General features: G+C 47.5%; 1 protein-coding gene across 2 annotated transcripts; it reads right to left on the reverse strand.

Moving 5' to 3' along the window:
• Positions 1-2: 2 nt before the first annotated feature.
• RILPL1 (Rab interacting lysosomal protein like 1) lies at positions 3-22,048 on the reverse strand. Of its 2 annotated transcripts, none has more exons than XM_027737574.2 (7): positions 21,590-22,044; positions 18,206-18,356; positions 13,116-13,234; positions 11,746-11,973; positions 9,074-9,246; positions 8,457-8,549; positions 3-2,752 (listed from the first exon to the last, which is right to left on the reverse strand). In XM_027737574.2, exons 1-7 carry the CDS (start codon positions 21,884-21,886, stop codon positions 2,608-2,610), a joined length of 1,206 nt encoding a protein of 401 aa, XP_027593375.1. In that variant the 5' UTR covers positions 21,887-22,044; the 3' UTR covers positions 3-2,607. The 2 variants fall into 2 exon arrangements, with proteins under 2 accessions (XP_027593375.1, XP_039234807.1); XM_039378873.1 differs by lacking the exon at positions 3-2,752 and adding an exon at positions 4,843-5,272 and having other exon boundaries at positions 21,590-22,048.
• Positions 22,049-23,869: the final 1,821 nt, after the last annotated feature.

Consider the following 23,869-nt stretch of genomic DNA (forward strand, 5'->3'; position numbering starts at 1 on the left):
AATACGTGTTTTTCAGAAATATTTATTAAACTGTTAAAATGATTTACTGTCCAACCAAAAAAAAAAATAAAATAAACCAACCCATAAAATGTCTGATCCTGCACTTGGCAGGCAGGACTGTGACACCCCTCACCTGCCACCATCCTGGCCCCTTTTCTAAAAGCAGATGTTCCTTGAATACAGAGGACCAACACATGACAGATCTAAAATCTTTACAAATGCTTCCCTCTGGGCCATCCTTCCCGATGGCACTTGTGAACTCAGCACTTCCAACATGACAACGAGTGGTTAATGGCAGCAGGTCAGGAGGAACTAATGAGGTTTTTGAGGTAATGGGCTACAGAGATGAGTGGGGGAAGCTTGTCCTGCTTAGTGCTGTGCTTTGATGTTGCTGCAGATCTGGCCTGACAGTGGTGCCCCGGGCTCTGGGCTGGGCTTTACTGCACCAGGAGCACAGGCTTAGGCTCGGTCTGTGCAGTTCCATTATCCCAGCTCATTGCTCTCAGCTCATTTCCAAAGGGATGTGCTTACTCTGGCATTGTTTCTGCTCACTGCATCCCTTCTGGATGTGCCACACGACTGGACTGCGCCCAGCAGAGACTCCACGGGGTCACTCACAATCCAACTGGACAACTTCTGGTTTTCTCATATCTGGAAGTGAATCCAGATCTTGGCAACTGAAGTCTCATTAAATTAAGACACTCCCCCCATTTAAGAATTGCTTTTCACTCAGTGGGGGAAGTGCTGCTGTTTCACGGGTGTTACCAAAACACAACCAGGCAAAAGCTCATCTGCCCAATTCCCGTGTCAGCCGCTGCCATCACTGTGTCTAATGCAGGTGTCTCATGTAAGGCCACATGTCCCCCCTGCCCCGAGCTGCAGGAGCACCAGGGGGGCACAGTAAACACTTTCCCTACCTAGAACATATGGAAGATTTGTGTTTGGAATGAAGCAGTTGCAGCCAGGAGCAGAGCAGCACAGAGGGAACAGTTCCCTGTCACGCTTTCACTACAGACAGGCTGAGAACCATTTGCTGTGCTCACACACATCAAAGAATCCAGTCTTGGATCACCCTGTAATAAAAACAACTAGCCTGCACTAAACCCATCTAGGAGTCCTTCAACAGTTCCTCCTGCACTCAGTACCTGGAGCAGTTGGAGCTTTACTCCAGCCTGAGCAGTATTTCCTATCCTTGGTGCCACTCCTGAGAGGAGGCTCTTTACAGAGCAGGTGGAGCTGCTGGGGGTGTGGTACCAAGAGCTCCAGCCCCTGGCACTGAGCTGCAGAGCAGGAGCTGCCCCTGGCCCTGCCACCACCAGATGCTCCTCAGCAGCAGTGGTGCCCCCGCACAGACCTTCCAGAACACAGAGACCCCTCAGCCCTGTCCTCGCCCTCTCCCACCTGGGGGGTGCCTGTGGAGTGTGTGGTGCAGGGGGGATGCTCTGACATGGGCTGGACACAACAGTTATGCTCTGTGGGGTTTTAGTGTTGTAGGTCTGACCTCAGTCAGACCCGGGCTCTCACAATCCGACTGCAGAGCAGATTAAATCCCAGCCCCTGGCAGTTGGGCTGGGCTGGCAAGTTAAGCCCAGTAACACAGGCTGCCCAGACATGAGCCAACACCAGGGGAGCAGCCTGCACACAGAATTCATTCCTCTGCTCCCACAGAGTTTAGTGTTTTCAGTTGGGGCCATCTCTAGGTCAGTTTAACAGCTCGTGTCAGCCAGCTGAGGACGTGTGTCCCTCTCAAGTTGGGCAGTTTTACCTAGACAGGAAAATGGAGTGTGACTTAATTAAAAACCTCTCTGTGGGAAAGCTCTAATTCCTTTCCAGCAGCTGCCTGCTACTCTGGGGGGAAGTCCCCAGTAAGAAGGAAAAAATCCAAGAGTTAGGATTTCTCCCTGTAAGCAATTTGTATTCCATTAATACTGCAGAACTCATGGCAAAACACAAGGCACGCTCACCTCATACAAGGGTTCTTCATGCTTTAGGCACTATAAGCACAAGGGAAATGTACACTCACTGTCCCTCTCAAGGCTACTCCAGTTTCTCACTGTGCCAGGTGGGTTTCCAAGGGGTTCCTCCGCAGGATGCCGATGCCAGCGGCACTGACAGGACACAGCAGAGCTCTGGGCTGCCACGGAGGGTGTCCAGCTGTCGTGTCCCTCTTGAAAAAATTCTCACAGAAATAAAAAGCAAACAACCAATAGTGTTAACAAACAGGGTGGAAGAGTCTTTGCCCTGTACTAGATACTGTACACTGCAAACAAACTTCTAATAATGGCACGGGTCCTTTTTTGGTTTAAAGAAGCTTGTGTTACTGTAGTTAATGCAAGAACAAGACCGTGGACTTGTTATTCAGCACAAAACAAGTCATCTAGAAGCTTCCACGTCCCAGGGTGGCAGCAACTGTTACTACAAAGCTTGGGCTCTGTTTGCAGCAAACAGTCCCCAAGTGAACAGCGAGGGATCCCTTTGGGAGGGTCTGGAACAACCCCGAGGTGTGCGAGGCAAAACCAGTGACGAGCTGCCGCGGTGCTTTACAGGAGCTTCTTGTCACGACTCTGTCGGATCTACTGCAGCAAACAGGACACCTCAGGGCTTCAGTCACAGGTGCTGCAGGGCTTCCTGGCCTTGTTCCATGTAGGAGTCATCCCTACTTGAATTTGACCATTCTCCAAAAGTTCCCTGGAAGTGGACATTTTTCTGCGACGCCTGCAAACGTTTCTTGTCGCGAGAGAAGAAACTAAACCTTCCAGCAGGGGAGAGGAAAGAAAAGAAAGGAGACTGGTTACCATCCTGAAAACGCTTCCAACACCCCCCCCAGATACACAACCAAACACAGAGCAAAAAAATCTGTTGCATCTGCACAAACTCAAGGCAGAGCAGCCCGCGGGAGCGCAGTCAGGATGTTGTTAGGAGTGGAGTCATTGCAATCTCAAGCAGTTTGGCTGAGGAAGCTTCAGATAAGCTCTAAATGCTGTTGACTCTACAAGGTGCAGGTACCATTCAGAGGTACATCCCCCCTCCCCAGCCCTCAGGTAACGAAGCAACACGATACAGGTTAGTTCCTTGGCATAAGTAAAGTGGTATCTTTGCATTAAATCTGTGTATTTGTGTATAGAAATTTTTTTGAAGGGTGTCAAAGGATCTTATTCATAAGAAAATAAGTCTTCACATTTTTTTTCCCAGTGCACAGATTTTGACACATAGACTTGATTCCTGCAAAAATAAAGGAATAAGGGCACCAATGTGCACAAGGGTTTGCAGGATGAAGGCTAAAGAAATGCACCTGAGTGTGCACGTCATTCCCTGTCCCACGGCCTGGTGCTCTCAGAGAATGACGTACACGAACCAACAGCCACTTCATACAACAACAAACTGCCAGCTAAAAATACAGTTGGGAAAATCCTTAGTATTGTTTTATTTGTATGGGATGAAGTTACTTGATTAGGCAAAGTCAATGTTTGCTGTGAGTTCAGCACAAGGGGTGTTAGTGCAGTGTTTGGGTCTGCTGAGAAATGCAAAAGTTGTGGTTCCAGCTCCCAAAGGACTGACTTGGCTGAGCATCTTTTGCTTTCAGGGGGCAAAGATTGTTTTGGCTGCACTGTACCAAGTGTAACACAGGTACAGTGATCCAGGCCAGGAACTCCTAAATGCTTCCACAGGCAGGGACTGTGCAAATATAAACTCAGCTTTGGCAGGTGGTGGAATATTGGTCAGGGCATAAACCTGAGCCTGAGTTCACGCCCCACCATCCTCAGTGTTCTCCCTCCTCCCACTCTCTCTTCCATCCCTCTCAGCACCACGATCCCAACCATCCCAGCTGCCTTGTGCAGACCAGGGAATTCTGCCTTCCATGTCTCCAGTCACACAGGAGGCTGGATTTGTGTCGGGTGAGGTTTAAGGCAGCTTTCCTGAAAAATACCCTGTAGTATGTGCAGGTAAGCGTGATGATAATTATTGAGAATGTTAGGAAGAATTATTTGCTGACAAGAAAGTGATACAAAACACCACACGAGTGCAATGCCAGACAATTAATGTTGCCATCAGGACCTGAACTTTTGCATTTCCTGGCTTCAAATGTGCAGCCTTAAGAGTCAAGGAAGTCTGTGGCACTTAATTAACCTCATACTTTTCTACCACCTCCATCCCAGGAGCCCATGAATTCACACACATATGGAATGTCTTTTCAGGGCCAGAGCCACTTCCAGCTGATAGAAGAAGCTTTTAGTGACCAAGGCTTTGTGCTGAACACGTGTGCTCCTGGGCAGGGTCACTGTCTGGAAGGCCACACAAAGGACTGCTTTGTTTATGCAGCAAGTCTTAAATGTCAGAGTTCAGCAATTTTTCACTTTATCATGAAATTAAGCAAGAGAAAAATATGTTTGTAGGATCCCTAAAGGGTTCAGCTTTTTAAATTCCTCCTGAAACAATGACAATTGTGTTTATGCCTAGAAAATTCTCATGGAGGATGTTTGGGAAAAGCCTGTCTGTGTGGAGAGGAAGGGAATTTGAATACTGGGGTACTGCTGTAAATATAAAGATCACTAAAGCAGCAGTTCTAAGGCAAAGAGACTTTGCATTAACAATTCTCAGTACATCTTCCAGGGAGAGCCAAGAATTGGATGACAGAATGGGTTATGGAGTGTACACTCTATTCCAAAATACATAATTGAAGACAAAATATACAGGGCATAGATAGAAAGACATGGAAGCAACAGCCTGTAATTAACACTGGAAATTAATGTAGAAATCAGCCACTCCATTCTGTAACTCCAACTTGCTCACAGCAAGACTGGCTCTTTGTGAGGGTTCAGCACTTACTGAGCATTAGACAAATCATTAGCAATGAGTTTCTTAAAAGGCATTGGTGAGAACTGGGAGTAGCCACGCTTAGGAAGCAGAATTAACAGATGCTGGTTAAAACTGCATATTGCACCAATTTTCCAAGGAATACTGGTTGGTTTAGCATGGTAACATTAAGGCAAAAGGGGATAAAATGTCAATATTGAGGATGAGTTGGGGACTGTGATGAGTCGAGGACTGACTGGTCATTCTGATGGGCACTTGGATCCTCTGGGATCCCACAGGCAGCCAGGAGAATGCAACCAGCAGTGAGTGTTAACAGGGGGTCATGCAGGAGGAAACCACAGTACCAAGCATTTTAAAAAAAATTCCTACAAGGGACACAAGTCTTCTTATGGGCTGCAATGTGGGATCATCTGGAATCAATCCAGCTGCTACCATGGGCATTATGGCTGTAAAGATCCTGGTCAGGAAAGTACAGACACAGAAGAGGTGAGACTGGAGCAAGGGAAAGAAAAGCATTCCATTAAAAAGAAAAGGCAAACATGATACATAGGGTTACTTGGAATTACAACACAGGACACGTGACAGGGAGAGGCGGATCTGCATCACCCAAGACAGCTCTTCCTCAGGGAAAACTCTCCTTTAGAAAAAACAGCCATGGTAACAGTTCCAATTGCTTTTGGATTTTTAAAAGATACCACTTTTCTGGTGTGAGGCAGCCTGCAACCTGGCTTGGATTCCATCAGGGTGTTACCACCTCCAGCAATGCAGAGCAGAGTGCACGTTTCGTTTCCCAAGAGACAAACAGGCACAGACACAATGAAATGGAGGATGAAGGTGCATGTTAAGGAATACAACACTCTGCTGTGACTACTGGGTGTTCGCAGGAAAACAGGGTTAGAGGACCAGCATCACAGTTAAAAGAGTTTACAGAGATTACAGTTGATAGTTTCAAGTTAAAAACCAACATTGCAGGTGAAATGTTGAAATAACCCCCTGAGAATCCCAGTGGTTAAAGGGCCTGTGTGTCTGTTCCAAAGGAACCTGCACTGCTTCACATGCAGGAAGATGCCAACTGCAGGCACTGGATGCTGAAGGGAGACCCTGCAACTGCCCTGGCAGGGACACTGGGGAGCTGCTCACAGCAAGACTGGCTCTTTGTGAGGGTTCAGCACTTACTGAGCATTAGACAATCCATGCAGCTGAGAGGCTGAGAGAGCTGAGAGCTCTGTGCCCAGCCAGCCCCACACCCCCCCTGCCAACACACCTCCACCGTACCTGCAACACCCTCTGCTTTCCTAAGGATTCTCCTCACAGGTTCTCCCTTGTGCCAAATAATTTTTTGAACTGTGGACTAATGTCAATTAAAGATTAGGTTGAAATCACGAGAGACATTTCACTTGTGACCAAAAGCAGCTCTCCCCAACAATCCCTAACTCCTATTCTGAGGTTAAAACCAAAACCAAACGAGCAAACACCATTGGATCATTGGCAGCAGCCAGGATTTCTATTTTTATGCCATGTGGCACATCCTGAGCTGCAAAACTGACACACACACACACACACACCCCAGCTTTTGTAGAGTATGAGAATAGGGAGAAAACTCCTGGCAGTTTGAGGCATGACATCAGTGACAGATAAGCACGTAGCCTTAAGGAGAAAACAAAAGGGTGTTTTCTGCTCCAAACAGAGGGAGCATTTTTAAGCCTTGGACTTTTCCTCCTCAGTAAAGCCTCCTGGTTACATTATTTCATTAAAATTGTCATGTGATGGGGGAGAGACAAATGTAGAAGTCACTTGGAGATAGAACTCAGAGTTTGCCCCAAACGAGCCAACACAGAAAAAATGCTGATTTCTGTAACTTGTGGTTTCCTTTCTTTACAGAGGATCACCTGAGCACATCCTGGATGGCACAGGCTGCATTTACACGTGGCTCCTTCCCTCAGACACTGTGTGGTGAAGGGAAAAAGGGCACATTGCACAGGTAAGGATAAAACTTCCCGTGAGAGGACCAACAGGGCCTCCTGTTTTTGTACTTCAGCTTTAATCAGGAAGAAAAGTCTGAAACAGAGGGAAAAACAACCCCACTTTGCTCTGTGAAGGCACTCTGCACAAAGACAGCAGCACTCCAAGTTTTCATCACAACTTTAGGTGCAGAGAGTTTCTGTGCCAGTGTGTTTGTTCCCCAGGCATCCATAGGTGACCTGGTGGGAGAGGGAGAAGGGAGCTCTGGACACCTCACAGGAGGCAGGGACTGCAATGGGGCAGGAGGGGTTCGGACAGGACAGGATAGGACACAACAGGACAGGAGAGATGCTACATTTGGGTTCTTTGCTTTTCCCAGCAGTGACATTTCCTGTCTTTTTAAAGCCCATCTAACAAGGACACTGTTGACAACACACAGAGAGGGGAGAGGGGAGAAAATAAACCCACACCAGACAAATCCTGTCCAGACAGCCTGCAAGAATAAGACAAACATGAAAACTACTATCACCCTTCAGATTACTCAGGTAGACAGTTTTCTCTTGCCTTATTTAATATGATGGCTAAAGAGAGAGAGAGCAGAGAGCATGACAGCTAAAAGAAGTCATTTCAACTTAGGCAGAGTCAAAGCTAATTTCTCACCAACATGGGCTCTGTCTTACAGCCTCTATTTACATTTTTATGCTGCCTTTGCTTCACCAAAGGCAGCATTTCAAATCAAACACAAACTGCATGAGCTGAAACCAGCCATTCCCAGCTTTAAAAAGTACTAAAATAAATGTAAAAGGAAAGAGAAGCTTTCCAGTGGAGATCTTGTGTCACAAAGTTACTATTTTTATACCATCACAGTTGCAGAATGAAAACTGAAGTCCAAACTCAAAGTGTATTTCCCAGTCATGTGAGAGGAAGGGTTCTCTGAGCACAGGCAGAAGTTGGAGTCTACTGAAAACAATCAACAGTGCCCTCCTGACTTCATGGTGTTTTGGGTCAGTCCAGATCTTCCAATGGAACTTATTCTCACAGGGCTGCTGGTGTTACTGAGCAAGGACTGGGGACAGGATGGAAGAGCTTCTTATGTGGAATCAAATGCCTGTTCCAAAATCATTTATGCTGTTAAAAAAGTTAAGCTTCCGTGGCACAAAAATTCAAAGAGTTGTTTGCTATAAGGGTGGAAGACTTAATCTGGAATAAATAAATGTACAGGAGGGAGTTTCCACAGACAAATGGATTGGTTAACCCTGTGATTTCCTAATGGAGTGATGCACTGGTAACTGCACACCTCTGGCAGTGAGCTTTGGTTTCAGACAGCAACATGAAACACATCAGAAGAAGGTTCTTTTGTACGTCCTCTCCAGCAGTGAATTTGCTCAGCAAACAGAAGGTTTTTGTGCTGCTCCCACAATGCAAATCAGGGTCTAAAGTCTTTGATCAACAGGGAAATGGGCACAGTGAGGTCACAGGGAAATATAATCCCAGACTGAAAGTTGTCCCAGATCCAGGCACAAGTTTTGGCCAAAGCCAAGTGCTCCTTCAATATCTCTCCCATATACAGTAGGAATGTGGTTATCTTAATTTTTAAAGTCTTTAAAATTGTCCTACCCATAAGAAACATTCAGTATTTGCAGACTATACCCAGTATCCATAGAAAATATGCTACTTACAGTCGTTTGATTCCAGATTCAGGTTGAGTTGAGGGTTTTGACTGAATTATGGGGGGAGGTTGAGGAGGTCTAGTTTCTTCTTCCATTTCCTCACTTGAAAGAAAGAAAAGATAATTAATGTTCTCCTTCCAAGCCACTTTAAGGTCTACAATTCAATCTGAGGTGGTACAGGGGATGAAGGAATGCAAAAGGATCTGTTCAAAACTCATTCAACTGAAGATTTTTCTCTTCAAAAAGGAACAGCATCTAGAACTGGCTCTTTGTTCAATATTTTCTTCCCATTGTCACAAAGAGAGGGAGAAGAGGAATGGATTGAATAAAACATCTATTATTTTCATTATAGACCCACTCTTATCCTCATATTTGAAGTTCAAAAGGATTAAATGTTTGTAATCTTTCTAAGGTTCAGGGAAAACCTGAGACTTAGGGAAGGACATGGTTTTTCCCAAATTTGAGGTACCAGGACCAAACCAAAGCCATATCCCTGCAATCACTACCTAAGCCTTTGCAGAAACTAGAGCTTGTTGGACACTATTTCAGAGCACATTTATTGTTTCCAGACCTGCCCTATGGCTCCCCTGTGCATTTCATGCAACAGGAGAGGGGATCTGACCTACCTTTTGTAATATAAAAGCTCCTCTTGAAGTAAAAACACTCTGGATTTCAATTCATTCCTCTCGTGAAGGACATCCCGGAGCTCCTGCAAGGTGAACCTCGGCCGATTCGGATCTTTTAAGTCCAGTGCCATCTTTTCTGACTCTGACAGACAGTCATCATTGTTTGGTTCTGCCTGGGGAGTGAAACATGGGCTTTAAATTCATCATGTGAGTGCAGGTTGGAGGAGTCTGAAGTATTTATCAGAATATTCCCAGCCTCTTCCTTTCAGTCCTATTAAATCCTCACTCAAGGGAAACACAGAAATTGGAAGAAGGAAAAAAAGTGTAGCAGGAATTTGTTTTTCATGTTAAAGACTTTCAGCAAGAACAGCTCAGGGATCTGATCCCTTTGTTTTTCCCTGGGCACATGGGACAGGTGAAACGGGCAGGCCTGGACACAGAGTCCAATCTGAGCCACCTTAGAGGTGATAAGGCTTTTCTGTGGAGAAATTCCTGCCAGAAGGTCCACTGAAAATGTCCAATGCTTGATAAACAAGCCAGTTTTAAGAATTCATTCTTTTAACAAATGAGGTAAATCAAACATCAGCCTTTTACATAAACACTGGAAAAAAAAAAAACCATAGCAAAGGTCATACAGTTCCTTCCAGCTCCTCCCTCAAAGAGATGGCTCCTTTGGATGTAAACATATCATGTGGAGGTTTAAGTTTATATCCCTATAATGCCTTCATTTAAAAAGCAGGAATGGTGTTAGCACCAGATCTGGATAAAAAGTGGAAGAAAGCTCCAGATGAGGGGGTTACACACCTGTACCCTTGTCTCTTCTTGTCCACTAAGAAGAGTTCACTGGGAGCTTGGAGGAATTTTATCTCCCACCACTGAGTTTCTGGGGTTCCCAACAAGCCAGCCCTTGCTCTCTAGGCACATGTCTGGATTCCCAGGCCTCTGGGGCTGCTTCCTGTCCCCTCTAGCACTTGCTCAGAACTCTGTGGCACAAACTGCTTGTGAAAACGTGGTCTGTGTAAGCACAGCACACAGGACACCATCAGTCAGGTCCTCTGCTGTTGTTCCACTCAGTGGCTGCACAGAGAGCTGAGGACCAGTTAATGACAAGGGTGCTTGGAACTGGGATGCTGAAGAGCAGCTCCAAGCCTTTAGATTAGAAATGCTGCAGGATTTATAACAATACAGATAAATGCAGGACACTCTGTTCCACAGAAGTGCATTTGAAATGTAGCAAAGTCCATTTGAAATGTGCTGCTTTTTGCAAGGACTGATAGAGGCCAGCACAGGAAATCAGAGCTGCCAGGTCAGCCACCAGCTCTCCTTGCAGGATGCAGAGATCAGAGTCTCCGAGCTCCTGTGTGGGATACAAGCTGGAAATTTGAGGAGCTAAGGACTGAAATTCCTAAACAGTCCATTTTTTTAAGCCTGATCCCACCCTCTTTTAAGGTTGTGTTTGTGAACCAGTTTTGCCATCTGCTTATCCGTGGTTTCAGGTGGGACCTGGCTCAGGTTGGTGCAATGGGAATTCCCAGAGCAGGACTGCAGTCCCTGTCCTGCAGGGATGAGGCAATGGAGAGATGCTCACTTGGGCACTGTTTCATCCAGACACATTCCTTTGCACAGACTACAGGGAATAAAGATTGATGCAACCTAACAAGAGCTTTACCCAAACGCTTTTCCTCCTCTTCACTCCCTAGGTTATGGTCTGAGCTGATGTGTCTTGTTTTGGTTGTATATTTGCCCCACACCATTGCCCAAATAAGCTATTTTTGCTAGATTTTGCTCAAATCGGCAGAGACTGAGCAGCCTGTAGCCAACACAAATGTCCTTGACTGAAGCCAACAAGCAATGTCCATTCAGGAACATGCAGCTATTCCAGCTTTCTGCTTGCCACTGCAATTCCTGTCTGAGCACTGTCCTGGCAAAGGGAGCGGGAACGGCTCTAATTAGAGGAGTTGCCATTGCCATGGAACTGATGAGTTGGGGAGAGGTGAAGAATGAATCCTTTCTCTCCAGACACTGAGGACACTTTCACTCCTGCTGGCTCCAGGCCTGGGCTCCCCAGCCCCATTTACGAAGCTGGGTGTCCTGGCTGAATTAACAGCAAAGAAATAACCCTTTTCATCATTAATGCAGTGCTTGGCCAATTCAGCAGAGACATGTTAACACAACGCTGGCTCTCACATTCCAGGGGGAGACCAAGGTACCCCACAGCCTCTGCCTCTGCTTCTTGATGTATATTCTGCCCACTACCAGTGAAGTGGGTGTTTCACACTCTCTTTTGAAGCAAAGATTTGTTCTGATATCTGGCAAACTCTGTTCTCTAGTGTGTGACCCAAAGGATGTAGGATGAGTAGCCAAGTCTAAGTGGAGAGCTGTTCCCTCACTGCTGACTTGTGCTGCCACTCTGCCTTCTGCAGGACTGGTTCCCTCCTTTAGGAAAGAGGGGTTTGTTCCACTGGATCATCATCCACCCTGGCAGGGTCTTTCCTGCACAGTGCAGTGAGTGACATCGCTCATGTCACACCTGAACACAAAGTGCTGTCCTCAAGTCCCACCACTGCCTCTGGTGTGTATCAATCCTATTTATCTTTATCCAAAGAGGTACTTTGTATGGAGTCCAAAGCTTTTTAAAAGCCAGTTTAAAAGTGAATTAAAGTGCCCCTTACCTTCACTTCCTCCCCATTCTGGCTCTCCTGGCTGTCCTCACCCTGCAGTTTCTCTCGGAGCTTCCCCAGCTCTGCCCTCAGGCTGCCCATCTCCTGCTCCTTGGTTTGCAGATACGCTTCCAACTCCACCTTCTGCTCGATCAGGGCCTTCCCCTGAGCCTCCACCACCGTGATCCGGTGCCGCAGGTCGTGGTTAATCTTCATTAACCTGTTCTGTTGCTGCTGAAGCTGTAAAACATCAGTGCAAGAGGTCAGTGTCCCCTCAGCCATCAGCTGTGGTGGCCAAGTCCCAAACATCACGTTAGAGAAATAGTGGGTTGGATTTAATCTGGAAGATTCTCCTCAGCTCCAGATTAGTTTGTTAATATCTAATTACCTGCTACAGTTTCAGTCACCCAAATTTAATTGGGTTCTAGAGGAAAGAGGCATTTTTCCCACAAGACAGGGAATTCTCCAGCTAAAAGCAAATCCATCACTTCTTATAGTTTCAAAAAAAGCCAAGTTGAAGGATAGGGCGGCTTATGGAATTCTGGATCAAATCTTAACCCAGAGGTAGAGGAATCCCTAGTATTCAGGTGACAAGTCCCTTGCTTTGAGCTCTGGGGCCCTCCCAGGGCAGGATGTGACCTGCTGGGTGTGTATGGACAGCCCCAGCTCCAAGGGCTGCAGCACCTGCAGGAGGCACTTGGGCAGAGCAGAGATCACCTAGGCCTGGCCCTCACTAGGGCAGAGAAGTCCCATGGTCTAAGGAGATGAGGCAGTGTGAGGATGGGAAGCAAAATATGGGTAAGGAGGTCATTCCTCGTGACACAGAAAGTGTCAAGATGTCATGTGATCCCAGAGTCACCGTGGAGTCTGTGATTCATCTGAGACTAAACCTGGAACAGAAGGTCACTGCTGGCAGCAGTGACCTGGGCTGAGCTCAGGCCCTTTCCTCCCAGCCCCTTCCCATGCAGAGGTAATCCACACAGCATCCCTGCAGTGGGAATGTGTGTGTGGAGTCCCTGCTGCCACCTCTGCAGACAGAATATGCAAAATAGACAGCAGCCCACTCACCCACAGCAGGGATCCCTGGGTGAGGCACAGGGTGCTGAGTTTGCACTGCCAAAGCTGAGAGACATTCAAGCAGCCAGAGAAAATTACCTGCCCTGTTCCCATGCCAAGTGTCTGGCCCAGGACACAGTGGTGTGTGTGCCCTGCAGCCCGTCCTGCCTGACCATTCTGGGCACTGCAGAGCTCTGCTGGACACTTCAGCTGCAGGACTAAGAATCTGGCATTGCTTATGCTTTTACATTAACTTCGAACTTGAAACCAGGCTATGGAAGCATGGGTGAGAAAGAAGAGAAATAGGAAGGCCAAGAGCCACTTACAGCCTCTACATCCTCATTTTTAAGTCCGAGTTCCCGGTCCTTTGCTCTGATTTCATCCCTCTGTTTATCAACCACTTCCTTCAGTTTCTTCATGACTTGCCGCTCTCTCTCTGACATCCCTGGTTAAAAAACAAACACAGAAAACAAACCAAGGACATTTAGAAGCTGCTGAGGCTGAGAACAATAGCAGTGAGAGATATTTAGGTAAAGACTCTGGCAGTTGCCTGCTGGTAAAATTACAGAGCTGTTGGAAGATGCTTTAAAGGTTACTTCAAGGGTAACAGAGAACACAGATAACACAATCCACTCCATAAAGCCACTGCACAGAAACTCCTTAAAAAAGGAACTGACAGTCCTCAGAAACATTTGTAACAGTGAAATGCCACTGCTGCATGTTGCTGCCTCAGTAGTTTTACATCAATGTTCACATTATGCCTCAGGGAGCTTAGTTATCTGTGTGAAAATCCGTGGAATCAGCTGGCCAAGGCCTTGTGAAAATTGTAAATAGATGGTCTGGATCCTCAGCAAGATGTAAACAACAGTCACTGTCGTGGATAGTGTCTGGATCTAAATCAGCTGAGGAGCACTGGACTAGAATGATTTTTTTGTTGAAACTCAGTGTTGTGTTGGGTGAAAGCAGGACCTTCAGAGGGTACCCCCCCTCAAACCCATAACAGAACTTTAATCTGAATTATGCTCACATATTTTATCCTCATGTTTTGCCACCATCCTATTGTGTAATGATTCATTTTTAGAATAACTGTACTCGAGAGAAAAATTCTACATGGGATTTCACTAGTGAAAGATGTTCTGAACATTGCCAAGAATCCAACACTTATCCTGTCTGAAAGTAAATAAAGGGTTAGATTAACCTGAAATCTGACCAGTGAATCATTAGGAATTGTCAGAAACCACAAAACAGGAAGCATTCTTCCATGTGCCATTATGGAGATAACGGGGATCTGGCACTGCAGTGATGGGCTCTTGGGGCAGACACAGAGCAGAGGATTTAACGTGGTGAGATGATGAATCCCCTGCTCTGGCCTTCCCTGACAGTGGCACAGAGACGTGTGGTCTGACAGTCCTAAATTATCACATAAAGTCACGCTGCACAACATCCTTGGAAGATGAAACCCTGTGACCAGGGCAGTGTCTGTCTGCTCTGGCCAAAGCCCAGCCCAAGCAGGAACTCAAATCCAGGGGCAGCTGCTAATTCTGTTACCTTGGGCAAAGTATTTTATTATGTAGGTCCTCATCTTCTTCCATTTATGAACTGTGGCTGGTGATAATTCACTCTCCACTCTGGGGTGGCTGGAAAGCCTCTTCCTTTTTAATATAGTAAAGCAGTTCCCACATCAGAAATATGCTCTTTGTGCACCAAATGCATACAGCCAGGCAGGTCTCCACTTTCTAACATCAGCTCAGACTTTCTGGTTTTGTTCTTCCCTCATCAGAGAAATTCAGAGTTGGTCCGTAAAAGAATTTGGCTGCATGCCTGTAGGAACTCCAGCTCACAGGTCAGCTACAGTGAGAACTGATGGAAGGGCAGGACAAACCTCAGAGAGGGAGTAACTGGTGGCTGTGCTCTCCTGCAGCAGCTGTGGGCTCCTGTGTGTACCAGGGAAATGGGATACAGCAGCTCTGATCCCTCACTGCCAAAGGACCAGGCTGTGGAACTGCAGAGAACAGGGAACTGCCCTGCTGGGAAAAGGACTGGTGGTCATGGCTGGCTGGAATTTGGTTCACAGGGCATGTTCCTGTCAAACCCTAGACAAGAACAGTCAGTGACATGGTGTTCTCATTCTAGTGTTACATTCTCATCTCTTTTAATTCTGTGGTGCATTTTCCTGCTCTATTTCTGGACCGTGGTCCTTATCATCCCTGTGCTCTGGGTTCTAGTTCTTTGAAGGATAATTTTGATTCTCTGCTGTGGTACCAGCTCATACCCACCAGGGAGGACAAGGACATCCTGCTACTTAACTCTCCTGTCACACACAGGTCTGGTACATCACTGTGTCCCCAAAACTCACTGCAGGTTCCTGGATCCACCCACTGCTGCCAGTCTCAGGCCTGGGGCCTGAAACCTCAGCTCTATTTAAAAACAAAATCCCCAAACTTTGCCTTGAAGTAGAGGAACTGCAGTGACACTTTAGACTGGTGGTTTCACCCAGAAGGAGGCAGGACTAGTGAGTGCAGCTCTATTCATAAGAACTTGTGAGGTGCTTTGAGATCTCTAGATAGCAGGTGCTATTTAAAGAATAAAGTACCATTTCAGTGCTGACTACTTTTCCTCCCACTGGGCTCATTTTTCTCCCTAACACTTGGTGAACCTAAAAAACTTCAACTGTGTGCACAAATTGCTATGATTTTTATTTCAAGAGGAGGGGAAAGGAAAGGTGGGAAGCGTTTGCGAAACAGTCACATCTCCTTCCATTTCCTCAGGCACTGGGAAGGAGGAGAGGGAAATCACTAAATGCCCTAAATGTAAAATAATTATCTCTAAATGATTCAAATTCTAATAACTGCAAGATCTTAAATGGCACACCCAGCCAGCTTCCCCAGGCACATCCTATGAGCAGCTTCCTGTGGATTGCTGTGATCACAGCATTGTTCCAGCAGGAGAAAGGAAAGCAGCCAGGAGGGGAACACCAAAGGAAAAAAGAAAAGAAACTGGGGGGGGGGGAAAAAAAGGAAAAAAACCCCATCCTTTATGCTTAGGGATCTGTTTAGTGTTGTGTTCACACATCTCTCACGACAGGCCAAAGTGCCAGGCAGGGCTTGTGGCACACTGTACCACCACCTGAATACTTGGAACAAGTTCAACTCCACTTTTGAAGGGAATTGTAGGTTCTGCAGCACAGGAGGGTCACACAACTGCTGCCTGTCCCCGACCACAGCCAGGCTGAGACAGCAGCTCCCTGCTGCACTGACACACAGCCTGCTCGTCCTGTCTGACACACTTGGATCAAGTTTGCTTGTGGCATTTTCCTGGGATATTCCACTCAGTCAGCACCATCAGGCAGTGCCCAGCTTGAGCTTGGGAGGAGTCGCATTAATGGCTGTTACAGAGTCATCTTTAACCCCTCCTGTGTGGTTTGTGTTGTGCCACAGGTCCTTTCACAGGAACCCTGCTCTGCTCAGACTGTTTGGATCATGCACACCCAAATCAGTGGCCTCTGTTGCCTGTGCCAGAAAAATGTGTGGTGAGTAAGCAGGAGCTGCTGATCCCTGGGGCCAGTGCTGAGGGGAGACATGAGCACAATACTAAACCATGCTGAGGTGGGAGCACCGGAGTCTGGGCAGAGTTAGCCCAGCTAACACAGTATTCAGCTTGAAAACCTGCCTCTCTGGAGGCATCACAGGATGGGAGACTGCAAAAGAGCAGCAGGACTGCTTGCTGACACTATCCAAACAAGTCATTTGAGACAAATCTATCCCTGCTCATTAATGACAACATTTTCTAAAAGCAAACCAGTTGGGTTTGTTATAATAGATCCCAATAAGAAGATCAGGCTGATATAAATTAATGTGATTTGACTTAAACTGATGATTTTGGTTGAAGAATATCAGTGATCCCAGAATCTGAAGTCTGGAATGGGTTTATGGGTTTTGTTTGTGTTGTTATACTTGAGTTGACGCAGTAAAAATAACATGAAAAGCACGTCTGGCATTTGCTTGGCTGGCTGGATGTGAGGAGTATGGCTATATTTAAATGCAAGCACATGAGCTGCAGTGAGCTAGATAGCCCCTGGAAGGGAAAAAGAAGAAAAAAAAAAAAAAAGAAAAGAAAACAAAGGGGAAGCTGGTTCTTTATAACGAGATGTCAGTCTCCACGGCCCATGACTCACTGCTGCCATTCTGAATTTTAAACGGGAGTTTAAAAGCCTGATGCTGAGCTGCTTCTTTGCCACTCAATGACTCCTAAATTGAAAGCACTGCATTTGGTTTTCAAAAGTGGTCATCTTGAGAGGTTTAACAATTTTTGCTTTTTGAAGGTTTCATTATGCTCTCCCCAGGGCAGGTGAGCAGTGCAGTGCTCAGCCTCGGGGAGTGCAGCTTCCACAGTGTGGGACACTGCCATCCTCCTACAGCAAAGCTCCACTTAATCCCAGCCTCTGGTGTCTGGAAAAGGATATCCCTTTGTTCCTAAAGCTTTACTGGAGAGCTGCAGTGGCTCAGCTGGGTGCTCTGTTTTCAGACTGGCCTGTCACTTTGCACTCACACCCAGGACATCATGGAATGGACTTGGGATCTCGAATTCTGTGCTGGGAACAGTGGAGCAAATGGGAATCTGTTCCTCTGCTCCTGGGAAAGAGCTGTTGGCTGAGCTGTAGGTGGGAGCTGAGCCTGGCAATTTTTTCAGTTGCTGCACTTGCAGGTATGTCTTGTACTTCCTTCTGCTGCAAGGAAGGTGCCCTCAAATGGGTTGTTTCAGCTCTTCAGGATTCACCCACTCCCTGGACTACAAATCTCTTCACTTATTTTAATTGGCTGTAAGTCCCAAAAAAGTGAGGGAAGCCTAAAAGCAGGTAAACCAAGTAAAACCAGCGTCTCCTCTTCTAGCAGAATATAGTGATTTCTCCTAGAATATCTCCATACAGGGACTGATACAGTTCAGACAAAGAAATCTTGATTTACCAACAGTTCTCCTAAATGGATCAACAGTTGCACTTGTTTCTGTGCATGATGGTGTGAAATAAACACACTGAATGGATTATTCTGTTTGTATGAAAAAACATAAGCAGGGCTTAAGAGTGTTTTTTGCAAAATGAGAACTAAAAAGTGATAGACCAAAAAGTGTATCTAGACTTTACTTTCAGAGATGCTTCTCAGATAAACAAAAAGTTGTTCAGGCTTTTCTTTCCCTCGTACCTTTGCCTCTTATCATATGTCTTCAGTGTCATCATGTATTCAGAGACTTTTCTATTCAGGTAAAAAAAACAAATAAACAAACAAACAAGACTCCAAACCCCAGACCTGCATTAATCTACAAGGGAAAAAAAACACACTAGAATATCCAGTCAAAATATTTTGATAAGGTATTGCTTTTTATAACAAAGCAAGTATTGAATTTGAAGTGTCAAACTTGCCTTCATGCTTCTGAAATTCCTCTTCTGTGAAATTAATGTCTTTGTGAGACAAGTTTGTCATCAGCTGTTTATTCTCCTCCTGCAGCTGTGCAATTTGGGTAAGAAGGTCCTGTGCTTCCCCTCTCCAGACATCCTCCACCAGTTCTAATTCCTATAGGGTAGACCAGGACAACACATTCACATTTTAAAGCATGTTAAGAGTCTTTGACTGGACTATTTACAGTAACAGTCCTACTATGATTCCTATGGAAAACAATTCAATAAGGCTACTTTGAGTTTCTTAGAAGACATCTGCTTTTCTAATGCCACCATGAGGAAACTAATCATCCAAGTGCCCTTTTGGGATATGCTGAATGTAAACACACGAGGAGATCATTCCTGGTGCAAACATTTGTGCCGTGCAAGTTACCCAGAGGATGGCTCCTTAGTGCCCTGTTCTGCTGTGAGGACCAGATAAAGGAGGTGCTGTGTTAGACAACCAAACACGAGCAACAATTCCCTCCTGCACCCGAGGAAGCAGCTGCAAAGCTGTTCCAAATGCCCCAAACCCACCCCACAGTGAGGATCAGGCAGTCAGGGTTAGACCCAGCAGCGTCTCTGCTCTAAATTTCTGTTATGAAACACAAGTGTAAATTAACGTGTGTGATCCAGTGCAGCAAGGCCAGAGCTCCTGATCCACGTGGTAAACACAAGCCCAAACCGTGGTGCTTCCTATGCAAATGGTTCCCTCTGGAATGTCTGAGTGGCATCTGTGTTAGCGGCTGTGGGGCCGGGCAAAACAGCCCCCATTTGTCGGGACACTCCGTGTCAAGAGCAGCTGTCACCAATCCTCACAAAGGTCAAATTAGGACAAAAAGTATAAAGTCCTCAAGGAAAACAGTTGTATTTAGAGCTTTGCTCGTTCCAAAAGCTTCTCTGTATTTCACACTCCTGCAGTGGGGGGCATTCCCTGCTCCGTGTTCACGTATGTGCTCCAAACAGAAAGCTCCATGCAAATCCCTGGAGCCAGGCTGAGTCACTGCTGACTCTCACATCCATCCACAGGCCCCTTTCCTACCTAACAACAAAACACATTCAGACAACAACCCAGCCAAGCACAGCTCCAGGCTAAAATAAGCTCTGCTGAGAGATTAAAGGACAGCTCTCTGCTTTGACTGTATGCTCTGATAATGGGAAGTCGTGTTCCTGGTGACTTTTGGGTCCAAATGCCATTTTATCCTGGCATTTATTACTGTGTTGCTGCTAAAATTTCTGCGGAAAACACTGTATGGCAAAGAGACAATGAGTTACATAAAGGCGTGGTAAGCTGTGCAGGTTTAACTATTAAAAAGGAAAGAAAATGTCATTAATCACCTAATTTACTTCAAACTATCTTGAGAAAAAAGCACATCTGTAATGAAACTGATATTGCCAAATACCTGCACTATTTACAGTGATGTGCCTGTTACAACTCTGGAGCTAAAATAACGCAGTGACCTATTTTAGCAGTAAAACAGCACATTCATCAGCTATGAGAATACAGATAAAACCAAGCCAGAATGCTCAAAATCCCCCCAAATATCTAAACTTGTATCATTTAGGTGTGGCTGCACTGTAAACACACAGCTATCCTAAGGTTTGCCCAGGCAAACTTTGTTATTTATTGTTACTGCAGAGCCCAGTGAATTGGAGCAGAGATTAACTTCTGACTCCTCATTAGTGGAAGTACCAGCCAGAGAAGGCAAATCTACAATTGGTGCCAGCTCAGGGAACCCCAGGCAGGGGGTGCTAAGCCAGGTTTATAGGCAAAACAGATCTACACTTAAAAGTTTAAGTGCTAAAATCTCATAAACTGATGCTTGCAAGGGTCACTAAAAGCTTGTCTGGGTAGGGGGTTTTGAGGCTTTTGGGCCAGAACTATTTCCCAGTCTGACTTTTTGCGCTTTATCAGCACCTGCCCTGTGAAAGACTCTGCAAACCCTCACACTGGAACAGAGATGATGCCACACCACAGTTCTACAGGGACCTGGTGCACTGGGAATCAAGTTGATTAAAAAAATACATGTATGTATCTTGTACTTTATATTTTGTTGTTAAAATACGGTTCCACCAAAGTTTCACGTGGATTGTCTGAACGCTCCCTGAGCCCCTTCAGGACTCAGAGAAGCTGCCAGAGCAGAGGTGTTTGACTGCAGGGAGATCAGCTGACACATTTAGGAAACTTTTTAACACTTACAAGAACTTCAGAAACATCTACACGGAACAACTTGTACAATGACTCTGGGTCAGTTCAGCATCCACTTCACTCTGCAGCATTTGGGAAATATCCAACACACTTTATCTGTTCTCCAGACCTCCTTCCTTCATACTCTGGAGGCTTATCAAGGCTTTGTACATTAAAGATCTTTCACCATCCTTTTCAGAGACATTGCCCTAAGACTTCCTCTGCAAAAATGTTGCAGGGATTATCCTGGATTTTCCACATGCTAAGTGAAAGACCCCTAGATTACTCATTTAAAAACATAAAACTTGAATTTATTTAAATTAAAGGCAAATCTTTAAGTTTGGGGTCTCTCTTCCAGAAATTCTGTCTCCTGCTTACTCTGATTCCATGTGTGGGAGCAGGAATGGCATGAGGCAGCAGTGATGATTTAGCACAGGCACCGGAAGAACCATTCCTTTAAATCAGTTATCCCGATGGTTTAAAGATTGGATCTGCCACTGCAGTGACTGGAGTGTGCTGTCCTGCCACAGGAGGGTAACAGGATATGGGAAATGATCTCCACCTTGGGCTTTCATGGGAGTGGGGTCGGGGAACACCGTGACCTCCCCAGAACAAGCCAAGGGACATCTTGCCATCAGAGGATGGAGCAGGAATTTGGGAGAGTGCTCTTCCTCACTCTCCAGCTCTAACCCTGCCCTGAAATCACTTGGTCCTCCATCTCTCTCCCATGACTTGCCTACCCAATGCGCGTGCCAGGAAAACTAGAGTGCTAAATCATTCCCAGCTCCGGAGAGGAAAGTGTATTCTTGTCAGTGACCTTTCCTGGCCTAGCAGGAAGCAGCACTACCCTCTCGTCAGGACAGGGGATGGAGCAGGAATCCTAATCGGGGACACGCAAGGGGAAGGAAATGCTGGAGAAGAGGAGGAGAATGGGAAGGAGGGAGGAAACTTCCAGGAGGGAAGGAAACACAAAACAACAACACGCCCAAACCCTCAGCGACGCTAAGGCAGCATCGGCCCGCCCGGGCCGTGCCCCGCCCGCTCCCCCCGGCATCCCGGCTCCCTCTTTGTTTTCCCGGCGGCTGCGGGGGGTTTGGGCGGCGGGGGGGGCTCCCCCCGGACCGGCTGCGTTCTGCGGGGGCAGCGCTGCCCCGCCGCGTCCCCGCGACCCCCGCCCGCACCTTCTGGTGCTTCCGCTCCTTCTCGATGCGGTCCATCCTCTCGAGGCGCAGGCGGTCGAGCTCCAGGCGCAGCTCCTCCATCTCGGGGTTGATGTGGTTGCGGCTCACGAGCACCTCCAGGATCTCCAGCACCCGCACCACCTTGGGCATGAGGCGGGCGATGGCCTCGCAGCCGTGCTGGTCGATGACCCGCTCAAACTCCTGCCCCACGGCCGAGGCGATGTCGTACACGTCCATGACCGTCAGCTCCGCCGCGTTCTTCTCCAGCGCGGGCGGGGCCCCGCCGCCGCCGTCCATGGCTCTGCCGGCCCCGCGGCTCCCGCATAGGCGGCGGCGGGGGCGCTCCGGGCGGGGCGGGACGAGCCCCCCTGGCAGGCGCTCCCCGGCACGTCCCGCGAACTCCGGGGCGGCTCGGCCGGGGGTGTTTAAACTTGGCCGGGCGGCGCTGGGGGAGCGGCGGCGGGAGGCGGGCGCGGCGTCCCCGCCACCTCCGCCCCGCCGCCCGCGGCCAATGCCCGGCTCGGGGCGGGCCGGGGGCGGCCCCGCGCATGTCCCCGGTCCCCGCCGATGTCCCCGGTCCCCGCCGATGTCCCCGGTCCCCCCGCTTGTCCCCGTACCCCCCGCTTGTCCCCGGTGCCCGCGGCTCCCCCCGTGCCGGACCCGCCGCGATGAGGAGCCGTGGAAGTCCCTGATCCGCGGGGCTTTGCTTTCCCCGGGGAGAGGAGCATCGCCAAGCGAGGAGCATCCATCCTTGTGCCGAGCGGCGGCAGCGCCGGGAGGGCTCGTGGTGCCGGGCAGGAGAACGGCGGGTTTGGGGGGGCAGAGCTCAAACACGCCCGTGCTGGGGGGTCCCACACAGGTGCCCAGCGCTGGGGCGGGTTCGCAGCATGGGTAGGGACGCGCCGGGGTGTCCGTGGTGCCCAACAGCGAGCGCAGTGCCCGAAGTTAAGTGCCCCGCGATGGAACTACATCCCAGTACCGGGATGGAAGGGGGAAGATGTTCCCCGGCTCCAGGAGAGGATGGAGGCTATGGGTGGCTGCGGGCACGTGGAATGCGGTGAACGAGCCGTTCTGCAGCGCAGCGAGGGGCTCGCACACGGCAGCTCATCGTTAGGGGGGTTTAGCTGCTCATCGTTGGGGGTTTTAGGCCCCCGCTCTGCACAGTAACAGAGTCTTTACTGTGCACGTGTCCAGAGGATCAGTGGAGGGTTTTATACATACAAGCAGTTTGCTGGCATGAATCCGCTTACAGATAATTTAAATTAAACCAAAATGTGTTTTTCTGGTCAAGTTTTTCAGTGTTTTTGCTTTCAGGTGTGACTGTGCACGTTTAGATGTTCTTACAGTGTTTAGGAAGAGGTGCTGTGGATGAGTCTTTACAGATAAATTAAATGTGCCTGGAAAAGATGAGTTAAATGTGCCTCGAAATATTTTTAGGTCCCAATCCTGCCACTCGCTGTGTGCAGAGTAGGAATAATGCATTTTATTTTGGACAAGATACGATGAATAATGTCAAACACTGGGACGAAGTCAGGAGAAATAACACTGGAGTTGCAAAAGCCAAGCTTGGAATGACTTGAGATGTGCTGTATGTTGTGAACACACCATTAATTATCTACTTTTAGCAGGTGCAGGTGAACAGGAGGGATGAAAGATGGGAAATGCAACACTCTGACGTGTTTCTTGTGTGCTGCCAGGAGGCACCAGGGCAGCCAGGAGAGCAACAGATCAGTCCCCAAATACCTGAGCTTGGCATTCAACTGCCTAACTTACAGCAAGAATCAGTGATATCCAGTGAAAGTATTTCCCTATATATTGTTCATGAAACTCATTCCCAAAGTTGAGCACCACAGGATATTGCACAAAGTTCCAGAGAGAGCAGGAGGATGAATAATGGTAGAGTCATCCTTTCCTGGCAGAGGTGCTTCTGGACGTGTGAGGAAGGGGGAGCAGCCTGAGCAGAACGTTTGGAGAAGGCTCTGCAGTGCCCCGGGGGAGCAGCTCTGCTGGGAAATCAACATTTTGGCCAAGTCAGAGAGGAGAAAAAGAGCTTATGCCATGAGAATTCAGCATCACATGTTCATTGTTATGTACAAGTGCACATAGAAGAGAAATGTAACAAAGTGGGGAATGTGAGAGTGGCAAGACTAAAACTGTTACTGAGGTAGATGAAAAACCAGCACAGTTTGTGCTGCGGGAAGCAGTAGGTTTGATGTTGGCTTGATCTCTGAAAACGACTTGGCACGGAAAGTTTCTTATCCAGCCACGTTCGTGACCTGC

Source organism: Pipra filicauda, unplaced genomic scaffold (assembly GCF_003945595.2).
Source record: "Pipra filicauda isolate LSUMZ 115617 unplaced genomic scaffold, ASM394559v2 scaffold14_size4853619_pilon, whole genome shotgun sequence".
NCBI classification, from domain to species: domain Eukaryota; kingdom Metazoa; phylum Chordata; class Aves; order Passeriformes; family Pipridae; genus Pipra; species Pipra filicauda.

What these genes read in the sequence shown, in the direction of transcription:
- RILPL1 (XM_039378873.1), bottom strand. Translation starts at nt 21,886, where the DNA reads ATGGACGGCGGCGGCGGGGCCCCGCCCGCGCTGGAGAAGAACGCGGCG. An exon ending in AGGAGCGGAAGCACCAGAAG is followed by an intron (nt 18,357 to 21,589) that starts GTGCGGGCGGGG and finishes TCTACCCTATAG; the next exon opens with GAATTAGAACTGGTGGAGGA. An exon ending in GGAATTTCAGAAGCATGAAG is followed by an intron (nt 13,235 to 18,205) that starts GCAAGTTTGACA and finishes TTTTTTAACCAG; the next exon opens with GGATGTCAGAGAGAGAGCGG.